Here is a 20,114-nt window from a genome sequence, read left to right on the forward strand (position 1 = left end):
AGATTTCCTGTTGGTCTTCCCATCCAGATGAAATAATGCCCAAAACCTCCCCCTGAACTCTGAACACATGAGAATTACAGGCAAAATATTTTTAATGCATTTTAAAGAACAATAACCAAGCTTAAACATGTGTGGGAAAACTCCAAGGACCAGAAATGAAAGGACATGCAGAAATGAGAGGGGGGTGGTGAGGGGCCAGTGGGGACCTAAGGGTAAACCTGGTGGAGTGTGTCCCATACGAGGCAGAAGGCTTAGATGCCCCATGCACCTGGAGTGCAGGACTCCCCGTGTACACACCAGGCTCAAATGGCACCTCCCACCTTCTCTAGAATTGGAGCCAGACAGGATTCTCATGGAAGGAAGCAGAGGCACTGAGTCAAACCAGGACTTGCGCCTCTGTGGCACATGGGTGTCTTGTGGGAATGCCTTCTCTGGGAAAGCAGCCTCAAGCCCTAATGACTGAGGAGGTACCTCAGCTGCCTGTGCAGGGGACGAAGTTCACGGCAGATGAGCTGTCAGACAAAAATGACAAGACCTAAGATGAAACCCATTTCTCTTGAAATGTTACGCAAATACAGGAAAATAGGAAATTGCCTTTTCTCAGAAGAGCTTAAGTATAAGTATATTCACTTCTCTGGAAGTTGTAGAGGAGACGGTTGCATCCAGGAACAGGAACAGAAAGTAATTCCACAAGAAAAGGGAGATGTTATAAAGAACCTACTGGAAATGAAAAATGTGGCCAGTGAAATAGAAAAAAGTTAGACAATAGGATAAACACCAGATGCATAGGCATAACTTGTTTAAGAATGACCAGAGAGATTTCTGCTTTGAGATTATACATTTTGAGCATTCAATAAAAGTGATTCTTTTCCTGACTATACCTTTCTAAATCTCAAATGTAGGAAAGCAGAAAGAGTAAACATCCTCAGAAATAAATTTCCCAGTATAATGAACTGTTATCACCTTTATGAAATTGTTGATTTTCAAAATATCCCTCACAGTCTTTCCAGATCCTTTTACTCGGACGGCATTACAAAACTTAGATCTACCGTCAGATTGCCTTTCTATACCTTCACCATGTCTATGGAATTGGTTATATGTTAAAAACACACTTGCCCTAATCCTTTGCCCTCTCATGCCTCCCTGAGCTTATTGTATGAGATTGTGCTGTTCCCCACCCATGGGAACTTCTGTGTGCTCGCCTCCACCTGCATTCTCTCTTCCCAAGAAACTCCCACTCATGTTCACCATCCTCCCAGCCTCCGAGAAAAAAGCGTCATCTTGGAAACCTTCTGAGGCAGCCCGACTCCCCCCCTTCTCTTGTTTACAGCATCTCTGTCCCAGTGCTGTACTCGTTTCTTTGCACATAGGGAGTAGATCTTTTAAGTTTTCTCTCTTATGATCTGGCATATGATGGAAGCTTCATTAATATGCATGTTGATGGGCAAAATGGTACAAATAAAGGGCATAAAGAATCAGAAGCCATGGAGAACTCTTAAGGAATCTTACCCAAAACAGAGGGTTACTGTGGTTGAAAATAAAGTTAATAGTCATTGTGGGGAATTTTAAATTTGATGTTCTACAGATTTGTGGTTGCCAAGGTTGGGGTTGGGGGATGGATTGGGAGTTTGGAATTCAGTTCAGTTCGGTCACTCAGTCATGTCCAACTCTTTGTGATCCCATGGACTGCAGCATGCCAGGCTTCCCTGTCCATCACCAACTCCTGGAGCTTGCTCAAACTCATGTCCATCAAGTTGGTGATGCTATCCAACCACCTCATCCTCTGTTGTCCCCTTCTCCTCCTGCCTTCAATATTTCCCAGCATCAGGGTCTTTTCCAATGAATCAAATTTTCACCTCAGGTGGCCAAAGTATTGGAGCTTCTTTTCAGTATCAGTCCTTCCAGTGAATATTCAGGACTGATTTCCTTTAAGATTGACTGGTTTGATCTCCTTGCTGTCGAAGGGGCTCTCAAGAGTCTTCTCCAACACCACAGTTCAAAAGCATCAATTCTTTGGCACTCAGCTTTCTTTATAGTCCAACTCTCACATCAATACATGACTACTGGAAAACCCATAGCTTTGATTAGATGGACCTTTGTTGGCAAAGTCAAGTCTCTGCTTTTTAACATGCTGTCTAGGTTTCTCATAGCTTTTCTTCCAAGGAGCAAGTGTCTTTTAATTTCATGACTGCAGTCACCATCTGCAGATACTTTGGAGCCCAAGAAAATAAAGTCTGTTACTGTTTGTATTGTTTCCCCGTCTATTTGCCATGAAGTTTGGGATTAGCAAATGCGAACTATTATATACAGGATGGATAAACAACATGGTCCTACTGCATAGCACAAGGAACTATATATAATATCCTGTGATAAACCATAATGGAAAAGAATATGAAAAAGAATGTGTGTGTGTGTATATATATATATATATATATATATATATATATGTATATAACTGAATCTGCTATACAGCAGAAATTAACACATTATAAATCAATTATACTTCAATAAAATAAATTGTAAAAAATATGGATGTTCTAAAGGAATAGGGCATAATTCTAGATTCTTAAGGAGCATATGTGCTAGGTCACTTCAGTTGTGTCTGACTCTTTGCAACCCTATGGACTGTAGCCCTCCAGACTCCTCTGTCCATGGAATTCTCCAGGCTCGAATACTGGAGTAGCTTCTCATGCCCTCCTGCAGGGGATCTTCCTCACCTTGAGATCAAACCCACATCTCTTAAGTCTCCTGCATTGTCAAGCAGGATCTTTACCACTAATGCCACCTGGGAAGTCCATAAGGCAGATAGTGATATGAAAAATGTAACATTCAAGGAAGTTTGATTTGGCATTGATAGGCTGATAGGCATAGAATAGAAGCATGTACAGTGAAACGTACTGTGAGTGAATAAACATGTATCATGAGCACTTCTTCTAAATGCCTATAAATGACCATAATGTCAGCAATAGCTGGATAGTTCAGACCTTTATCCAGGGGATTGACATCAGCCTGCCCATAAGATGGTAAATTCTAAAAATCCAACAGTGGTTGATTTGATATGGGAGTGTATTCCTTCTGTTACTGCCATTTCTGATTCAGATAAGGAATTAGAAATCCAATTACCTCTTCTCTTCCTGTTGCACAACCAGGAAATAACCTGTGACTAGACTTTATTTTTTTGGGCTCCAAAATCACCACAGATGGTAACTGCAGTCATGAAATTAAAAGATGCTTACTCCTTGGAAGAAAAGTTATGACCAACCTAGATAGCTTATTCAAAAGCAAAGACATTACTTTGCCGACTAAGGTCCATCTAGTCAAGGCTATGGTTTTTCCTGTGGTCATGTATGGATGTGAGAGTTGGAGTGTGAAGAAGGCTGAGCGCCGAAGAATTGATGCTTTTGAACTGTGGTGTTGGAGAAGACTCTTGAGAGTCCCTTGGACTGCAAGGAGATCCAACCAGTCCATTCTGAAGGAGATCAGCCCTGGGATTTCTTTGGAGGGAATGATGCTGAAGCTGAAGCTCCAGTACTTTGGCCACCTGATGCGAAGAGTTGACTCATTGGAAAAGACTCTGATACTGGGAGGGATTGGGGGCAGGAGGAGAAGGGGACGACCGAGGATGAGATGGCTGGATGGCATCACGGACTCGATGGACATGAGTCTGAGTGAACTCCGGGAGATGGTGATGGACAGGGAGGCCTGGCGTGCTGCGATTCATGGGGTTGCAAAGAGTCGGACACGACTGAGCGACTGAACTGAACTGAATTAGTCAGTGAAATATACCCGAGTTCGTGCATGAAGCAGGCACAAAAAGAGTAAGAGGTGAACATTTTTAAAACAATCTTTTACATGTGATTTTTCAAAATCTAGTATAAATCTACAAGAACTTGAAACGGCATAGATTTCATTGAGATTTCTCTTAAAATGTATCCATTTTCCCAAGTATAAGTAATTTTGTGTATACTAAAGTATTAAAAGCATGCAGAATAATATTTTCCTCTCTTTTTTTTCTGAACAGCAAAACTTGGAGAGTAACCTCACCAACCTTATTAAGAGGAACACGGAACTGGAGACACTTTTGGCTAAACTCATTCAAACATGTCAACATGTTGAGGTGAGTTTCTCTATGTGCTATTTTTCATATGAGAACTGCTTGATCATGGTTTTTATACCCTCACCCTTTATATTTTTCTGATGGGAATCTTAAGATTAGTTTTTGCAGAAGCCAGATATCTAAGATGGATGAAATTACAAGGAACTAGAACCTTCAAGAATCTCTCTCCATCCACTGCTTTGCTCTGCTCCCACTCCTATCACAGCTCTCCCTAATCCAGTTTACTTTAGGATTCCTAAACTTGTAGATTTGAATCACCCCTCCAAAGAACACCCCCCTAAAATCACTATTAAAAAGGTGTTGTTTTAGTTTCCAATGTCACCGGTAACAAATTACTGCATACTTGAGTGGCATGAAACAGACACTGATTTTTTTTGCTATTCCTAGAGGTCAGAAGTCCAACATCAAGCTGTTGACAAGGCCTTGCTCATTCTGAAGGCTCTTGGGGAGCCTCTTTCATGCCTCTTCCCACCTCCTAGTGTTTGCAGCCCAGTCCTTGGCGTCCACTGGCTGCTAGATCCATCACTCTAATCTTGGCCTCTGTCCTTACGTGGCCTTCTCCCTGTGTGTTTCTGTGTCTGTATCCAATTCTCCTTCTTAAAAGGATGCCTGTCATTGGATTAGGCTCCACCCTACTTGAATATGCGTGTCTGCTCAGTTGCATCAGATTCTTTGCAACCCCATGGACTGTAGCCCACTAGGCTCCTCTGTCCATAGGATTTCCCAGGCAAGAATACTGGAGTGGGTTGGCATTTTCTCCTCCAGGGGATCTTCCCTATCCAGGGATCAAACCAGTGTCTCTTAAGTCTCCTGCACTGGCAGGTAGATTCTTTGGCACTGTACCACCTGGGAAGCCCACTTCAGTATGAACTCACTTTAACTTGATTCCATCTGCAAAGACCCCATTTCCAAATAAGGTCATATTTATAGGCACCAGGGATTAGGTCTTGGACATACTTTTTTTTTAGGGTGGGGGTTGGGATACAATACAATTCAACTCACTACAGGTGTAATAAATACATCTTAGTTGACAAATAATGTTTCCATGAAGTTCACCATAACTGCAGCATGTTGGGATTTAGTCAAGAGCATGCAGGCAGCCCTAAAAGCAAGGGCAAGTTGCAGAATACAGGTCTTTGACTGCTTCTGGCAGGGATCTTTCCAGGGAGCATGTGGAGCCTTGTTGATTAAACAGCATTGTAAATAATAGTGAACAACCATGATGTTCTCATTATTATAGGGTGAAGTGAACATGTATTATAGAATTAGATGGATGAACAAAAAATGATCCATGTGCTATATTTTCTTTTTATGATGTGATAGCATTTGATGTTTAGGAAGGACCAGAAGAAAGAATTATTTCTCTTCAGTTAAAAAAAAAAAAAGGAAAAGAATTACCTGTCTTTTATGATGAAATCTTACAAATGCTTTATGGATTGAGTGATTATTTCATTCCATTTCAGATAGATACTTCTTAAAGCATTAGTGTCTTGTTTCTATTATGGCCTTTAGCGATTTCAGAACAACTGTCTTGCTCCTAATGCAACATTAGTGTGGCTTGAACTTATAAAACACTGTTCATCCTAACATGTAAAATTACATTCTGTAATGTTCGGTAATTTCAACCAATAGATAGATGTGTCATTCAAGAAATTTACAAGCAGAGTCTATTTTTAATTCAAAAGATTAGGTATTTAGTTGACATACAGGCTTTTAAAATGAAACTATTACTGAATTGATTGTAGCAGACTTTCAAATAGACAGATAGATGCCATGAGAAATTATTCTAGACAAAGAGTAAAGAATGTATTCCATTTGCTGTTGTTATTTCTGTATCAATTGTGTGGAATGGAATGAAGTGTGTGGGTGAATAAATTTGGTATTCAGGAAATTTCTAGATAATCAGAGAAAATTAATTATAAGTAGATAAATAATGATACCAGCAGTACCTATTTTTATGTTTCTTTATCCATAATTATTCACATTTTCAAGGGAAATGTTTTAAAAATGGAGCATCAAAATCTCACATCAGTTCAGTGCAGTCACTCAGTCATGTCTGACTCTTTGCGACCCCATGAACTACAGCACACCAGGCCTCCCTGTCCATCACCAACTCCCAGAGTCTACCCAAACCCATGTCCATTGAGTTGGTGATGCCATCCAACCATCTCATCTTCTGTCATCCCCTTCTCCTCCTGCCCTCAATCTTTCCCAGCATCAGGGTCTTTCCAAATGAGTCAGCTCTTCACATCAGGTGGCCAAAGTACTGGAGTTTCAGCTTCAACATCAGCCCTTCCAATGAACACCCAAGACTGATCTCCTTTGGAATGGACTGGTTGGATCTCCTTGCAGTCCAAGGGACTCTCAAGAGTCTTCTCCAGCACCACAGTTCAAAAGCATCAATTCTTCTGTGCTCAGCTTTCTTTATAGTACAACTCTCACATCCATACATGACTACTGAAAAAAACAAAGCCTTGACTAGATGGACCTTTGTTGACAAAGTAATGTCTCTGCTTTTTAATATGCTGTCTAAGTTGGTCATAACTTTTCTTCCAAGGAGTAAGCGTCTTTTAATTTCATGGCTGCAATCACCATCTGTGGTGATTTTGGAACCCCCCAAAATAAAGTCTGACACTGTTTCTACTCTTTCCTCATCTATTTCCCATGAAGTGATGGGACCAGATGCCATAATCTTCGTTTTCTGAATGTTGAGCTTTAAGCCAACTTTTACGCTCTCCTCTTTCACTTTCATCAAGAGGCTCTTTAGTTCTTCTTCACTTTCTGCCATAAGGGTGGTGTCATCTGCATATCTGAGGTTATTGATATTTCTCCCAGCAATCTTGATTCCAGCTTGTGCTTCTTCCAGCCCAGCGTTTCTCATGATGTACTCTGCATATAAGTTAAATAAGCAGGGTGACAATATATAGCCTTGACGTACTCCTTTCCCTATTTGGAACCAGTCTGTTGTTCCATGTCCAGTTCTAACTGTTGCTTCCTGACCTGCATATAGGTTTCTCAAGAGGCAGGTCAGGTGGTCTGGTATTCCCATCTCTTTCAGAATTTTCCACAGTTTATTGTGATCCACACAGTCAAAGGCTTTGGCATAGCCAATAAAGCAGAAATAGATGTTTTTCTGGAACTCTCTTCAATTTTCAATGATCCAGCAGATGTTGGCAAGTTGATCTCTGGTTCCTCTGCCTTTTCTAAAACCAGCTTGAACATCTGGAAGTTTACAGTTCACGTATTGCTGAAGCCTGGCTTGGAGAATTTTGAGCATTACTTTACTAGCGTGTGAGATGAGTGCAATTGTGCGGTAGTTTGAGCATTCTTTAATCAGATGAATCTGCCTTGAAATTTATTTAATCTTTGAGAAAGGAACAAGCAAAATGATAAAGCTGGCTTTATCAGAAACTGATTTGTACACATTCAGAGGTTGGGGGTAGTCGGGGAAAAGAATGCGAGAATAAGACAGCTAAATTCAATGCAGAACTGGTAAGTGACCTAAAGTGAAAGTGAAAGTGAAGTCACTCAGTCATGTCCCGACTCTGTGACCCCATGGACTGTTGCCCGTCAGGGTCTTTGGTCATGGGGATTTTCCAGGCAAGAATACTGGAGTGGGTTGTCATTTCCTCCCCCAGGGGATCTTCTTGTGGCCAAAAGGGCAATAAAATCATTATATTTGAGCTAAATACCTTGCATCCCATCAGTTTTCTCTAAGTTAACATTTAACTTAGCAGAGACGAAGCCCTCCTCCATAGTCAATAGAAAATCAAGTTCTTTTACATCCCAGCCCAGAAAGTCAGATAACCCTTCCTTCAGCTGGCTCAATGGAGTGGAGTCTAGTATACATCCAAAGGAGTCAGTCTTCTTTTGCCTTATTTCTAAGATGTATATAATTCAGCTTAACCTGACTTTCTGCTCTTTGGGTTCTGGATACTGTTTGTTGATCTGTTAGCAGTATTTGCTAAACATATATTTCTGGGTAAGTGTGTCTGTCAAGTTTTGCCTGCACTCAGTTACTTGGGCTTTTTAAATGGTCACACTGCTTCATTCCATGAGTGCTTGTGAATCCTTCTCTGTGTGTGTGTTTCACTGTGCTGGGTGGGAATGACCCTGCCTACACATGCTCACTATCTCAACTAAGATGAAAGAGCAATAATACACAATGGGAAAATGAGTTGCCATAAGAGAATTATGTGTGTGTGTGCTTAGTCGCTCAGCTGAGTCCTACTGTTTGCGACCCCACAGAATGTAGCCCATCAGTCTCCTCTGTCTATGGAATTGTTCAGGCAAGAATGTTGGAGTGGGTTGTCATTCCTTCTCCAGGGGATCTTCCCGACCCAGGAATGGAACCAGGGTCTCCTGCATTGCAGGCAGATTCTTTACTGCCTGAGCCACCAGAAAAGCCCATACGAGAGTTAGGGATGATATACTTTGGAATTGCAGAGAAGAAATTTCTTCTATCTGGTAACTGGATCAGTTAGTACAGTTTCTGAGCCTGCTTTCAAGGGTATGTAACATTCAGACCTATGGAGAGATGAGAGAGGCTGTGCTTTCAGGGCAAACTAAAGCATGGGGATGGAAAAATGAAGAGTGTATGTACACACAATTAGTAGTTCATTCTATAGGAATGGAAAGTGTATGAGGCTGGATAAGTTGGAACTGACTTTGGAGAGATGAAGGGTTAGTGAGCTTTAATATTGTATCTGAGTTTGAACTTGATTTGGTTTTGAAGGTTTAGTGAGGGCTTGAGGAACACTGTGTCAATTTCACAGTTAACATCAGCATCCCTAGCTCTTTTCTTTTCAGGAAATGATGTTTTTGGGTTATTGGGGAACTAGGATGGATATCTTGATGCAAAATGCCCACACATCCAAGGGGAAATGTCCCAGTACTAGTAAACTCCAAAAAGCGTGGTGGGATTGGTTAGGCACCAGCCAGCATGACATTCTTTTTTAGTGGAAAAGAATTTCCTAGTTCACAACCTAGGTTCCTAGACTGTATTTCATCCTTTTCCTCTTTCTGAAGGTGTCCTTGTGTTTGGGTCTGAGCATTCCTCGGGAAAATAATCCCCCTGCCAGCTGGAGCTAAAACCACTCAAAAGCACAGAGGCAAATCCCAATTGTTGTAAATTAAATCAATGAATTCACACCAAATCTGGAGGAAATGCCACATCCTTATAAGTCCACACCTCCTTCCTGGGATTCACTTCTGCTGTTCTTTAGCATGAAAAAAGTTTGAAGGTCTCCCACCCGCATCCTCATTGTTTTCACAACTTTTTTTTTTTTTTTTTTTAATGAGGGCAAGCAAATGAAATGGCTTTTTGACAGTAAACACCAAATCGTTTGAAAACTAGAGGTATGAGGCCAAGGCAGTTTAGGACTCAAGAGAAGGAGGCATTGAACCATCAGGTAGACTCCCAAGAAATGTTTGTGTAATTGGGTGGAATTCCAAAAATTGGTGGGTTTTAGCTACTCAGTTTTGTTTTCTGCAGGAGAAGAATGCAGTCAAAAATTGCCTTGTGATGAGTTTGGAATTAGTTATGGGATGTAGAACAAGTTCATGAAACGTGGTCAAAATTTGTGTCAGCTACAGAAATTCATAGTTCTAGGTCAAATAGGGACTATTGTTCTTCATTAGCTCATCCTCCTCCCCATTTTCTTTTAAAAATCAGAGAGCTTAGTTTATTAGCTAGGCAAATGCTTAGAATCACTGATGGATATCATATTCTCCACACATTCTGAGAATCAAGTTCTTTCACAGGAAATACAATACCTGGACATGCAGTGAGTATGCACTTTGGGGAATTGTAGGTAACCAATGACTAAATCCACAGTAAAGTGGTAGAGAAAAGCTACGAAATGTTGACTAGTTGCCATAGTAGTTTGGAGAAGATAAAGGCTCAGCTGACTCCACCATCCTTGCCCAAGTTCATCTTAGCAGGGCATTGTCTACGCCAGCATCCCATCAAAGGCCTAGCTTTAGCTCCTTTGGCTTATGTTACCTTGCTTATAGTCACTTTTTGTGTCCTTTTGCCATTGCTTTTCACTCTAAGTCTTTAAGCTTTTTTTTTCTTTACTCTCAATGGAAAGTTTGCTGTCTTACTGGCTTTCCAGTAAAGATTTTTCCAGTGCTTGGTGACATATGGAGTGACAGATTTCTTGTGCATAAGTTAACTGCCATGTATTATGTGATTTTCACTTAGATGTTGAGCTCTGGAAATTGAGAGGGAAGAGGATAGCTTAAGGAATGGTAATAAAATGATTTGGGAAAACAGATGGGGTTCTGTAAAAGAACTTTCCAGCTAGTCACCAAGCCCTAAAAGCATTGAAATGTAAACACTGGAAGAAAGGAAAAAATGGCTAGGTTAAAAAGAAAGATGAACCTTTATGTTTAAAATAATTTTACTGTGTAGTTTAATGTCAAAGGCTCTCTATGGAAGCCTTGGCGGTTGCTTTGCCTGGAGCCCCTGAATGAAGACCAGCATCTGGACACCAAACATGGTGTTTGTATCTTGTGGACAGGTGTCTGATTTTGGATGACGTGTATCCTTCTAGGGGCCAACTTAAATGTCCAAAGTTGTAATCCATTATCACTTGCAGATAAGGGTTTGATTCCCACTCACATGAGCCCTTGGGAGAATGTTCTCAAGGTATATTTAGAATCAGACTCTGGAACCACATCAGGCAGTCCACAGCCATTCTTGGCTGTTTGTGTAAATAGCTCTGGAATAAGGATAACACGATAGTGCAGCTATGGTGGCATTCAAAAACTGGATTGTGACAAGCCACTAACCTAAAGATTAATCTCTTAAGTTCAAGTCTTAGTATTCTCAGGACAAAGGAGAAAAGGAACTCTTGGACTGCACAGAACTTCATCTTCTCTGGAGAAGACTGTTTTTTAAAGTATTGTTGATTTACAATATTGTGTTAATCACTGCTGTACAGCAGGGTGATTCAGTTACACACATACACACACACACACACACACATACACACTTTATTTTTTTATATATTCTTTTCCATTATGGTTTATCATAGAATGCTGAATATAGTTCTCTGTGCTATATAGTAGGACCTTGTTTATCCATCCTATATATAAACGCTCACATCTGCTAACCCCAACCTCCCGCTATACCCTTCCACCCAACCCCCTCCCCCTTGGCAACGTTGCCACCAGGCTGTTCTCTATGTGCCTGATTCTGTTTCTGTTCCATAGATGGATTCATTTGTGTCATACTTTAGATACGTGATATCATATGGTATTGGTCATCCTCTGTCTGGCTTGCTTCCCTTAGTACGATAGCTCTAGCTGCATTTATGCTGCTTCATTCTTTTTCTGGCTGAGAGGTATTCCACTGTATCTGTGGATCACATCTTGTTTATTCACTCATCTGTCGAAGGACATTTAGGTTGTTTCTGTGTCTTGGCTATTGCCAATACTGCTGCCATGAACATAGGGAGGGGTGCATGTATCTTTTTTAATTACAATTTTGTCCAAGTGTATGCCCAGGAGTTGGATTGCTGAATCATATGGTAATTCTACTTTTAGGTTTCTGAGGAACCTCCATACTTACACCAATTTACATTCCTACCAAGAGTGCGAGAGGATTCCCTTTTCTCCACATCCTCTCCATAATTGGTTATTGAAGACTTTTTAAAGATGGCTATTCTGTGTGAGGTGGCTCCTTGTTGTTTTGATTTTCATTTCTCTAATAATTAGCAGTGTTGAGCATTTTTTCATGTACCTATTTACCACCTGTATGTCTTCTTTGGAAAAATGTTTATTGAGGTCTTCTGCCCATTTTTGGATAGGGTTGATTGGTTTTTGTTGCAGAGTTATACGAACTGTTTCTATATTTTGGCAAGTAAGCCATGGACCATTATATCATTTGCAAATTTTTTCCTTCATTCTGTTGGATCTTTTTTCTTTTTTTTTTTTATAGTTTCCTTTGCTGTGCAAAAGCTTGTCAGTTTGATTATATATATTTTTTAATTTATAATGACTTAGGAAACTGACCTTAGGGAACATTGGTACAATTTATGTCAGAGAATGTTTTGCCTATGTTCTCTTCTAGAAGTTTTATGGTGTCATGTCTTATCTTTAGGTCTTTACAGCAGTTTGAGTTTATTTTTGTGTATGGTAAGAGGATGTGTTACTCCAGGTGTTTCTTGACTTCCTACTTTTGCATTCCAGTCCCCTATAATGAAAAGGACATCTTTTTTGGGTGTTAGTTCTAAAAGGTCTTGTAGGTCTTCATAGAACTGTTCAACTTCAGCTTCTTCAGCGTTATTGGTTGGGGCATAGACTTGGATTACTGTGATATTGAATGGTTTGCCTTGGAAACGAACAGGATCATTCTGTCATTTTTGAGATTGCATCCAAGTACTGCATTTCAGACTCTTTTGTTGACCATGATGGCTACTCCATTTCTTCTGAGGGATTCCTGCCTGCAGTAGTAGATATAATGGCCATCTGAGTTAAATTCACCCATTCCAGTCCATTTTAGTTCACTGATTTCTAGAATGTCGATGTTCACTCTTGCCATCTCTTGTTTGACCACTTCGAATTTGCCTTGATTCATGGACCTGACATTCCAGGTTCCTATGTAATATTGCTCTTTACAGCATCGGACCTTGCTTCTCTCACCAGTCACATCCACAGCTGGGTATTGTTTTTTCTTTGGCTCCATCCCTTCATTCTTTCTGGAGTTATTTCTCCACTGATCTCCAGTAGCGTGTTGGGCACCTACTGACCTGGGAAGTTCCTCTTTCAGTATCCTATCATTTTGCCTTTTCATACTGATCATGGTTTTTCCAGTGGTCATGTATGGATGTGAGAGTTGGACTGTGAAGAAGGCTGAGTGCCGAAGAATCGATGCTTTTGAACTGTGATGTTGGAGAAGACTCTTGAGAGTCCCTTGGACTGCAAGGAGATACAACCAATCCATTCTGAAGGAGATCAGCCCTGGGATTTCTTTGGAAGGAATGATGCTAAAGCTGAAACTCCTCATGCGAAGAGATGACTCATTGGAAAAGACTCTGATACTGGGAGGGATTGGGGGCAGGAGGAGAAGGGGACGACCGAGGATGAGATGGCTGGATGGCATCACTGATTCGATGGATGTGAGTCTGAGTGAACTCCGGGAGTTGGTGATGGACAGGGAGGCCTGGCGTGCTGCGATTCATGGGGTCGCAAAGAGTCGGACACGACTGAGCGACTGAACTGAACTGAAGAGGATGTGTTCTAACTTCATTGATTTACATGTCACTGTCCAGCTTTCCCAACACCACTTGCTAAAGAGACTGTCTTTTTCCCTTTGTATATTCTTGCCTCCTTTGCAGAAGATTGACTGTAGGTATGTAGGTTTATTTCTGGGCCCTCTATTCTGTTCCATTGATCCATATGTCTGTTTTTGTGCCACTACTATGCTATTTTGATTATGTAGTTTTGTAGTATTGTCTGAAGTCTGGGAGAATTTTGCTTCCTGCTTTGTTCTTTTTCTTCAGGATTGCTTTGCAATTCTGGGTCTTTTATGGTTTCATATGAATTTTAGGATTATTTTTTCCAGTCCTGTGAAAAATGTCATAGGTAATTTGATAGGGATTGCATTAAATCTATAGATTGTTTTAGGTTGTATGGCCATTTTAATAATATTAATTCTTCGAATCCCAGAACATGGGCTATCTTTCCATCATGAGAAGATTCAGTTTTTGACTATTGCATGCGTTTAATGGCTGTGTATCCAGTTTACTCCACCAAATTTGTGAAAATTGACAACTCATGAAGCAAATTTAGCTTTTCTTGGTGGAGATTAAATTTAACTGTTTATTAAGGTGGTGTACAACACATACTTGAACGTCTCCTCTTAGATTCAGTGCTCTTGTCTTTAAAACTGATTCATAAAGGGCATTGGATCCTGTTTCCTTCTTAGGTATATTCATGAGGAATAATGAGAAGACCTCAGTAGAATGGTTTCCAGTATTTAGAAATAAGAGATGAATCTTACTAATGAATGAATGAATATTCGGGTTAATTTGGTATTACTTTCAGAATAACGTTCCCAGATTTCACCTTTGAAACTTTTTAAAAACATGATCAAAACCTTTTATCATCTATAATCTTTCCATTTTGGATGGAATGAACTGTTGTGTCAGATTGAGAACCCTACCAGGTGGCTTGGATTGGAGCATGATCACATACATGCCTCTGAAGACAGTCCCTCTTACATGTTTGAATTTAGTCATGCAGATTTCCATGCAGATTTCCAAGGCTAATACTTAAATATGAAATAATCAGCCTTAATTGGGAAGGTCGAATGGATGAGCAGTAGGAATGAGGAACAAAGACTTAGTTTTACTAATGTATCTTAACATAGTTTCTCCCCATAATACAGGAATTCTTTATCACATCTCCCCTACTGTATCCCACACATAACCTTCTTGTCTTAAAATATTTAGATGATTTGTTAAAGCACCAGGGATGTTTCTGGCATAATATAAAGAATAGTAAGAACAGGTTGTGACAAATTTTTTAAATGGTCATCATAGTTCTAACTCAGCTTTCACTTAAGATGGCGGTAGGTGAATAGATCCAGGTGAGAGAGTCAGAGCTGAGACAAATGATCCTAGATGAGATGACTGTTAGGTAGAAGTTTGGGTCCCACTGTTGCTTCTGTGCCTACCATTCAGAGACGTATGACCCGACCCATCAAGCCATCATTTTGTTACTGAACCAACCTGTTTTGTTTCTCAATCTTCGTATCTAGTTTATAAAGTAGTTCCAAGAAATTTTTTTTAAAGGAAGAAAAAGAACACAACAGGGTCCTACACAACAAGATCCTATGGTGTAGCACAGGGAACTATATTTAATATCTTGTAATAAACCACAATGAAAAAGAATATATGTGTATATAGATAACTGAACTACTTTGCCAGACCCCACAAACTAACACAACATTGTAAATCAACTATACTTCATAAAATTTTTAACTGTCTAGTTTAAATTATTTTTCTCAATATAAAATTGCTATTTGTGATAATCAAGCTCAAATTATCTCTGTATATAAGATGATGAGAAAAAACAGGACACATCATCTTTTACCTTCATTCAGTTGACTTCTATTTTTAATTGCTAAATTTTATAGGGAAAACTGAAGAGCTTTGTTCTAATTTTGAAATTCCCTAGCAAAATCATTGAGTCATGTGTATCAAATGTTTGTTAACAAGGGTACGATTGTAGTGCTGGTTATTTTTGTTTCAAACAGAAATATGAAAATTTAAATTCAGCTATTTAAAAAGCTGGAGGCTACCCCTGAATGTACAAGGGCTTTCAGTGAAAAGCAACACAAATAGAAATTTTAGCAATCAAGTGAGGTAACTTCCCACCCTAGGAATTTATGATAGAGCTTTTACTATGCTTTTAAAAGCATTTTCACTATATATAACATCAGACTTATGTATGTGTGTGTGTGTGTGTATGTATGTATGTATGTATGTATGTATATATATATATATATATATATATATGTGAGGTGATGAAAATTATCATCATAGCCTAATTCTCTGAGTTTGCAGCAGGCTATGATGAGTTCAAGGACACCTTCCATCTGTTTTACACAAGTTGGGAAGATGATGCTTTGCCCATTCTTGCAGGTATTAGAGGTGATTCCTGTATCAAATGGGTGCAATGCCACAGCAAGGTATAGCCTGTGGTTTAGGGTGTACTTATGCAGATATATATATGAAAAATAGTATGGCCACTTGACAAACTCCTACTATCAATTCCTGACTTAATTATCCCTATGGTCCATTGAGGTAAATGTCATTCAGATGACCACAGAAAAGTGACTTGAAGCCAGACAGAACAAGAACCAGCCAGCAAAGAAATGGATTAAATCCAGTCTAGTAGTAAGGCAACTGGAGTGGTTATTCAATCTCAGCTACCCAATCCAGATGGCAGAATTGAAAGACATGATTAAAAATGCCTAGTGTGTTGAGGGGGCGGGGGGATTTCCCTGGCAAATCAGTGGTTAAGAATCTACTTTGCAATGCAGGGGACTCGGGGTTGAGCCCTGGCCAGGGAACTAAGATCCATGCCAGGGAGCAACCAAGCCCACACGCCACAACTAGAGCCCCTGTGCACCACAGCAAAAGATTCCCACATGATCCAACAAAGATCCTGTGTGCTGCAGCTAAGACCCCACACAACCAAATAAATCAATATATATATTTTTAATTCCAAGGGGGAATTTTCATGGACCAGAAATATTGCCATCTGCGAGGGAATTGGAAACCCTGTCCAATGCAGGATAGTGAGGACGCAATGGGTATTAATCAGTGATATCAGTAGAACCTTTGGGTTTTGTGAATTATTCTCAAATGTATGATCAGAAATCCTTGACCTGGTAACTTCAACTTCTTTGAGATAACTAGTTTACTTCCTGAAGTAAATAAAGTTCTTTTTCCCTCCTCCCATAGAAGTTTGTGAATGATGTAAAAAAATGAAAACCTAAATAATAGCCAGAGTCAATATTTTGTGTTACAGTGTAGGACTAAAACATATGTTTGTATTTTAAGGGTTTATATCATTTAAGAGAGAGACATATTACAGAAATTTGACAGGTTAACTTTGAGATTCTAATCTGAAATGTACATCTGACTTTAAATTGAAAGCATAAAATCTTTTGTTTCAAACCAATGTTAGAATGTTCACTCGAACTTGAGTTCCTCTACATTTGTAAGTTTATTAAATTTCTAAGAGCTACTTAAAGACTTGGGAAGATTTACCTAGTTAGGGTTTTATTTTTGTCCCATTAGGCATTTAAAGTGGTTATAAAGTAAACTGCATATGTTACATTTATAAACACAATTTAAAATGATACAGGAATTTGGTGATAAAAATCTGAACAATGATTAACCATGGGGGTGAAAATTGACTGGAAGAGGGTCTTGAGGATACTTTCTGGGGTGATGGGGATATTTTATATCTTGATTAAGCTATTGGTCAGGTTGGTTATCAAAATCTATTGAATTGTCCCTTAGTTCAGTTCAGTCGCTCAGTCGTGTCCAGCTCTTTCCGACCCCATAAACCACAGCACGTCAGGCCTCCCTGTCCATCACCAACTCCAGAGTCTATCCAAACCCATGTCCATTGAGTCAGTGATGCCATCCAGCCATCTCATGCTCTGTCATCCCCTTCTCCTCCTGCCCTGAATCTTTCCCAGCATCAGGGTCTTTTCAAATGAGTCAGCTCTTCACATCAGATGGCCGAAGTATTGGAGTTTCAGCCTTCCAGTGAACACTCAGGACTGATCTCCTTTAGGATGTGCTGGTTGGATCTCCTTGCAGTCCAAGGGACTCTCAAGAGTCTTCTCCAACACCACAGTTCAAAAGCACCAATTCTTTGGTGCTCAGCTTTCTTTGTAGTCCAACTCTCACATATATACATGACTACTGACTACTGGAAAAACCAAAGCCTTGACTAGACGGACCTTTGTTGACAAAGTAATGTCTCTGCTTTTCAATATGCTATCTAGGTTGGTCATAACTTTCCTTTCAAGGAGTAAGTGTCTTTTAATTTCATGGCTGCAATCACCATCTATGGTGATTATGGAGCCCAAAAATTAAAGTCAACCACTGTTTCCCCATCTATTTGCCACAAAGTGATGGGACCAGATGCCATGATCTTAGTTTTCTGAATGTTGAACTTTAAGCCAATTTTTTCACTCTCCTCTTTCACTTTCATCAAAAGGCTTTTTAGTTTTATGCATTTTCCTATATGGAAAGTGAAAGTTGCTCAGTCTTGCTGACTCTTTGTGATCCCATGGACTCTAGTCATTGGAATTCTCCAGGCCAGAATACTGGAGTGGGTAGGCTTCACAAGGCTTCACAAGGGAAGCCCCTGTATATGTAAGTTTTGCCTCAGTTCTTAAAATGTGTATAGGAACTTAATGAACTAATTTCATTAATTGATGGAATTGACTGCTTAATGGAGTTGAGTTTGTTCAACTTCAGTTAATCAAACATTGATTCAGGGAGCCCTGAGAGTGATTATTCTTGGTTTTATAAATTTTTCAATTTTATGAATAGAATAATGAGATCCATAATTTCAACTTGAAAGCTTAAGGAAAACTGCATAGTGATTTGTTGATATAGATACAGTCCTTGGGCAAAAATCCTCAAGGTCTTTAAGTGCCTATCTATTCCCTCTTGCTTAGACTCCTTGAGAAGCAGAAGGGTGTCTTTCTTTTCTTTAGAAAATGACCAGATAGCCTGGAATTCAGTGGAGGGAAATGCTTTTAAACACTTTCAGATGTAAGATAGCTGGTCAACCTAGCTCTGAAGATGGCTTATAGGGTGTCATTTTTGATATCAGATTCTGTTGATTCCCAAACACACACATATACTCTGCAGCCTCAAAATCAGCAACTGATAGACATCTGAATTCTGTTTTTTTTTTTTAGTTTTAATTAAAGGATAATTGCATTGCAATGTTGTGTTGGTTTTTGCCTTACAATGTGAATCAGCCATAAGTGTGTGTGTGTGTATGTGTGTGTGTGTGTGTGTGTGTGTGTGTATACACAGATACATACATACATACATATCTCCTCCCTCTTGAGTCTGCCTCCCACCCCAGACATCTGAATTTTATGGTCTTTTCTCTTCCCAACCAGACCAGATTTAGTTTTCACTGTCCTTTTGATAGCAAAGGCCATCTTGTACAGCAACCGTGCTCTATAATTCCCCTCCCAACTCCCCTCCTACTCACTTCATTACTTTTACCACCACCACAATTTCGGAAGAAAGCCCTAGGAAAGTAAGTAAGCATGGCTAGCTTCAAAGTAAGATGGTGCAGACCCACTAGATGAAAGATACAAAGGAAGTCAATTAGAAGAACATGAGGTCTAGGAAAGACCACATGCCCACCCCCCATCAAAATTAAGCCTCCCAATTCACACCATGTGGTCAAAATTTAATGAGTACCTCATATGTAATGTTAAGTTTCCAAGTAGCCACATTTTAAAAAAAAGTAAAAACAAATAGGTAAAATTAATTTTACTAGACAATTAAGCTTATTAGACTCTTGAGAGTCCTGTGGACTGCATGGAGATCAAACCAGTCCATCCTAAAGAAAATCAGTCCTGAATATTCATTGGAAGGACCGATGCTAAAGCTGAAGCTCCAGTACTTTGGCCACCTGATACAATGAGCCAACTCATTAGAAAAGACCCTCATGCTAGGAAAGATGGAAGGCAGGAGAAGGAGATGACAGAGGATGAGATAGTCGTATGGTATCATTGACTCAATGGACATGAGTTTGAGCAAGCTCTGGGAGATGGTGAAGGACAGGGAAGCCTGGTGTGCTGCGGTCCATGGGGTCGTAAAAAAGCTGGACATGACTGAGCAACTGAATAACAACAAGACAATTCACTGGGCCCAATATATTCAAAATATATTCATTTCAATATGTGATCAATATAAGAGAGATTAATGCCTGTGTTTTATCCTCACAGCACATCTCAATTCATACTAGCAACATTTCAAGTGCTCAAAAACCACAAGTGGCTAGTGGCTGCCATATTGGACCCCATGGGCTAGAATTTCTATAGCCCATGGTTTAACAGTTAATTGTGTATGTAGTCAAAAGATTCGCTAATTGTTTTCTAGTATCATCATTTTCTTTAGAAGGCAAAGTTCTGTTTCTAAGTGTGGTACTTTGCACTTTGTGGGCACTCAAAAGTCTATAGGATAGCTTCATTTGTACAGAGGTAACATCCTGCCCATTCAAGGAGGGATAAGAGCATGCATATTGCTTCTCACTTTTTGTTCCTCAGCCACTAAGACTATTGCAAACATCTCTGGAGACCAGTAGCTTTTGTAATCTTAAATAGAGAGAAGTAAAACTTGGAGTTGAGAAGCAGGGATTGCATGAGTATTTGAGTTTGCTGCTGGATCAGAATAAGCACTGAATTAAGATTTGTGTGGTTCCCAGTTTT

General features: G+C 39.8%; 1 protein-coding gene across 1 annotated transcript in view; it reads left to right on the forward strand.

The window, feature by feature from the left end:
• MID1 (midline 1) overlaps positions 1-20,114 on the forward strand; it is a 152,716-nt gene that overhangs the window by 58,507 nt on the left and 74,095 nt on the right. The window contains exon 3 of the mRNA XM_068962019.1: positions 4,022-4,117. Coding sequence (XP_068818120.1) covers positions 4,022-4,117 — 96 coding nt within the window. The remainder of the gene's footprint in view (positions 1-4,021; positions 4,118-20,114) is intronic.

The sequence above is a fragment of the Capricornis sumatraensis genome, chromosome X, assembly GCF_032405125.1.
Source record: "Capricornis sumatraensis isolate serow.1 chromosome X, serow.2, whole genome shotgun sequence".
In the NCBI taxonomy this organism is placed as follows: Eukaryota; Metazoa; Chordata; class Mammalia; order Artiodactyla; family Bovidae; genus Capricornis; species Capricornis sumatraensis.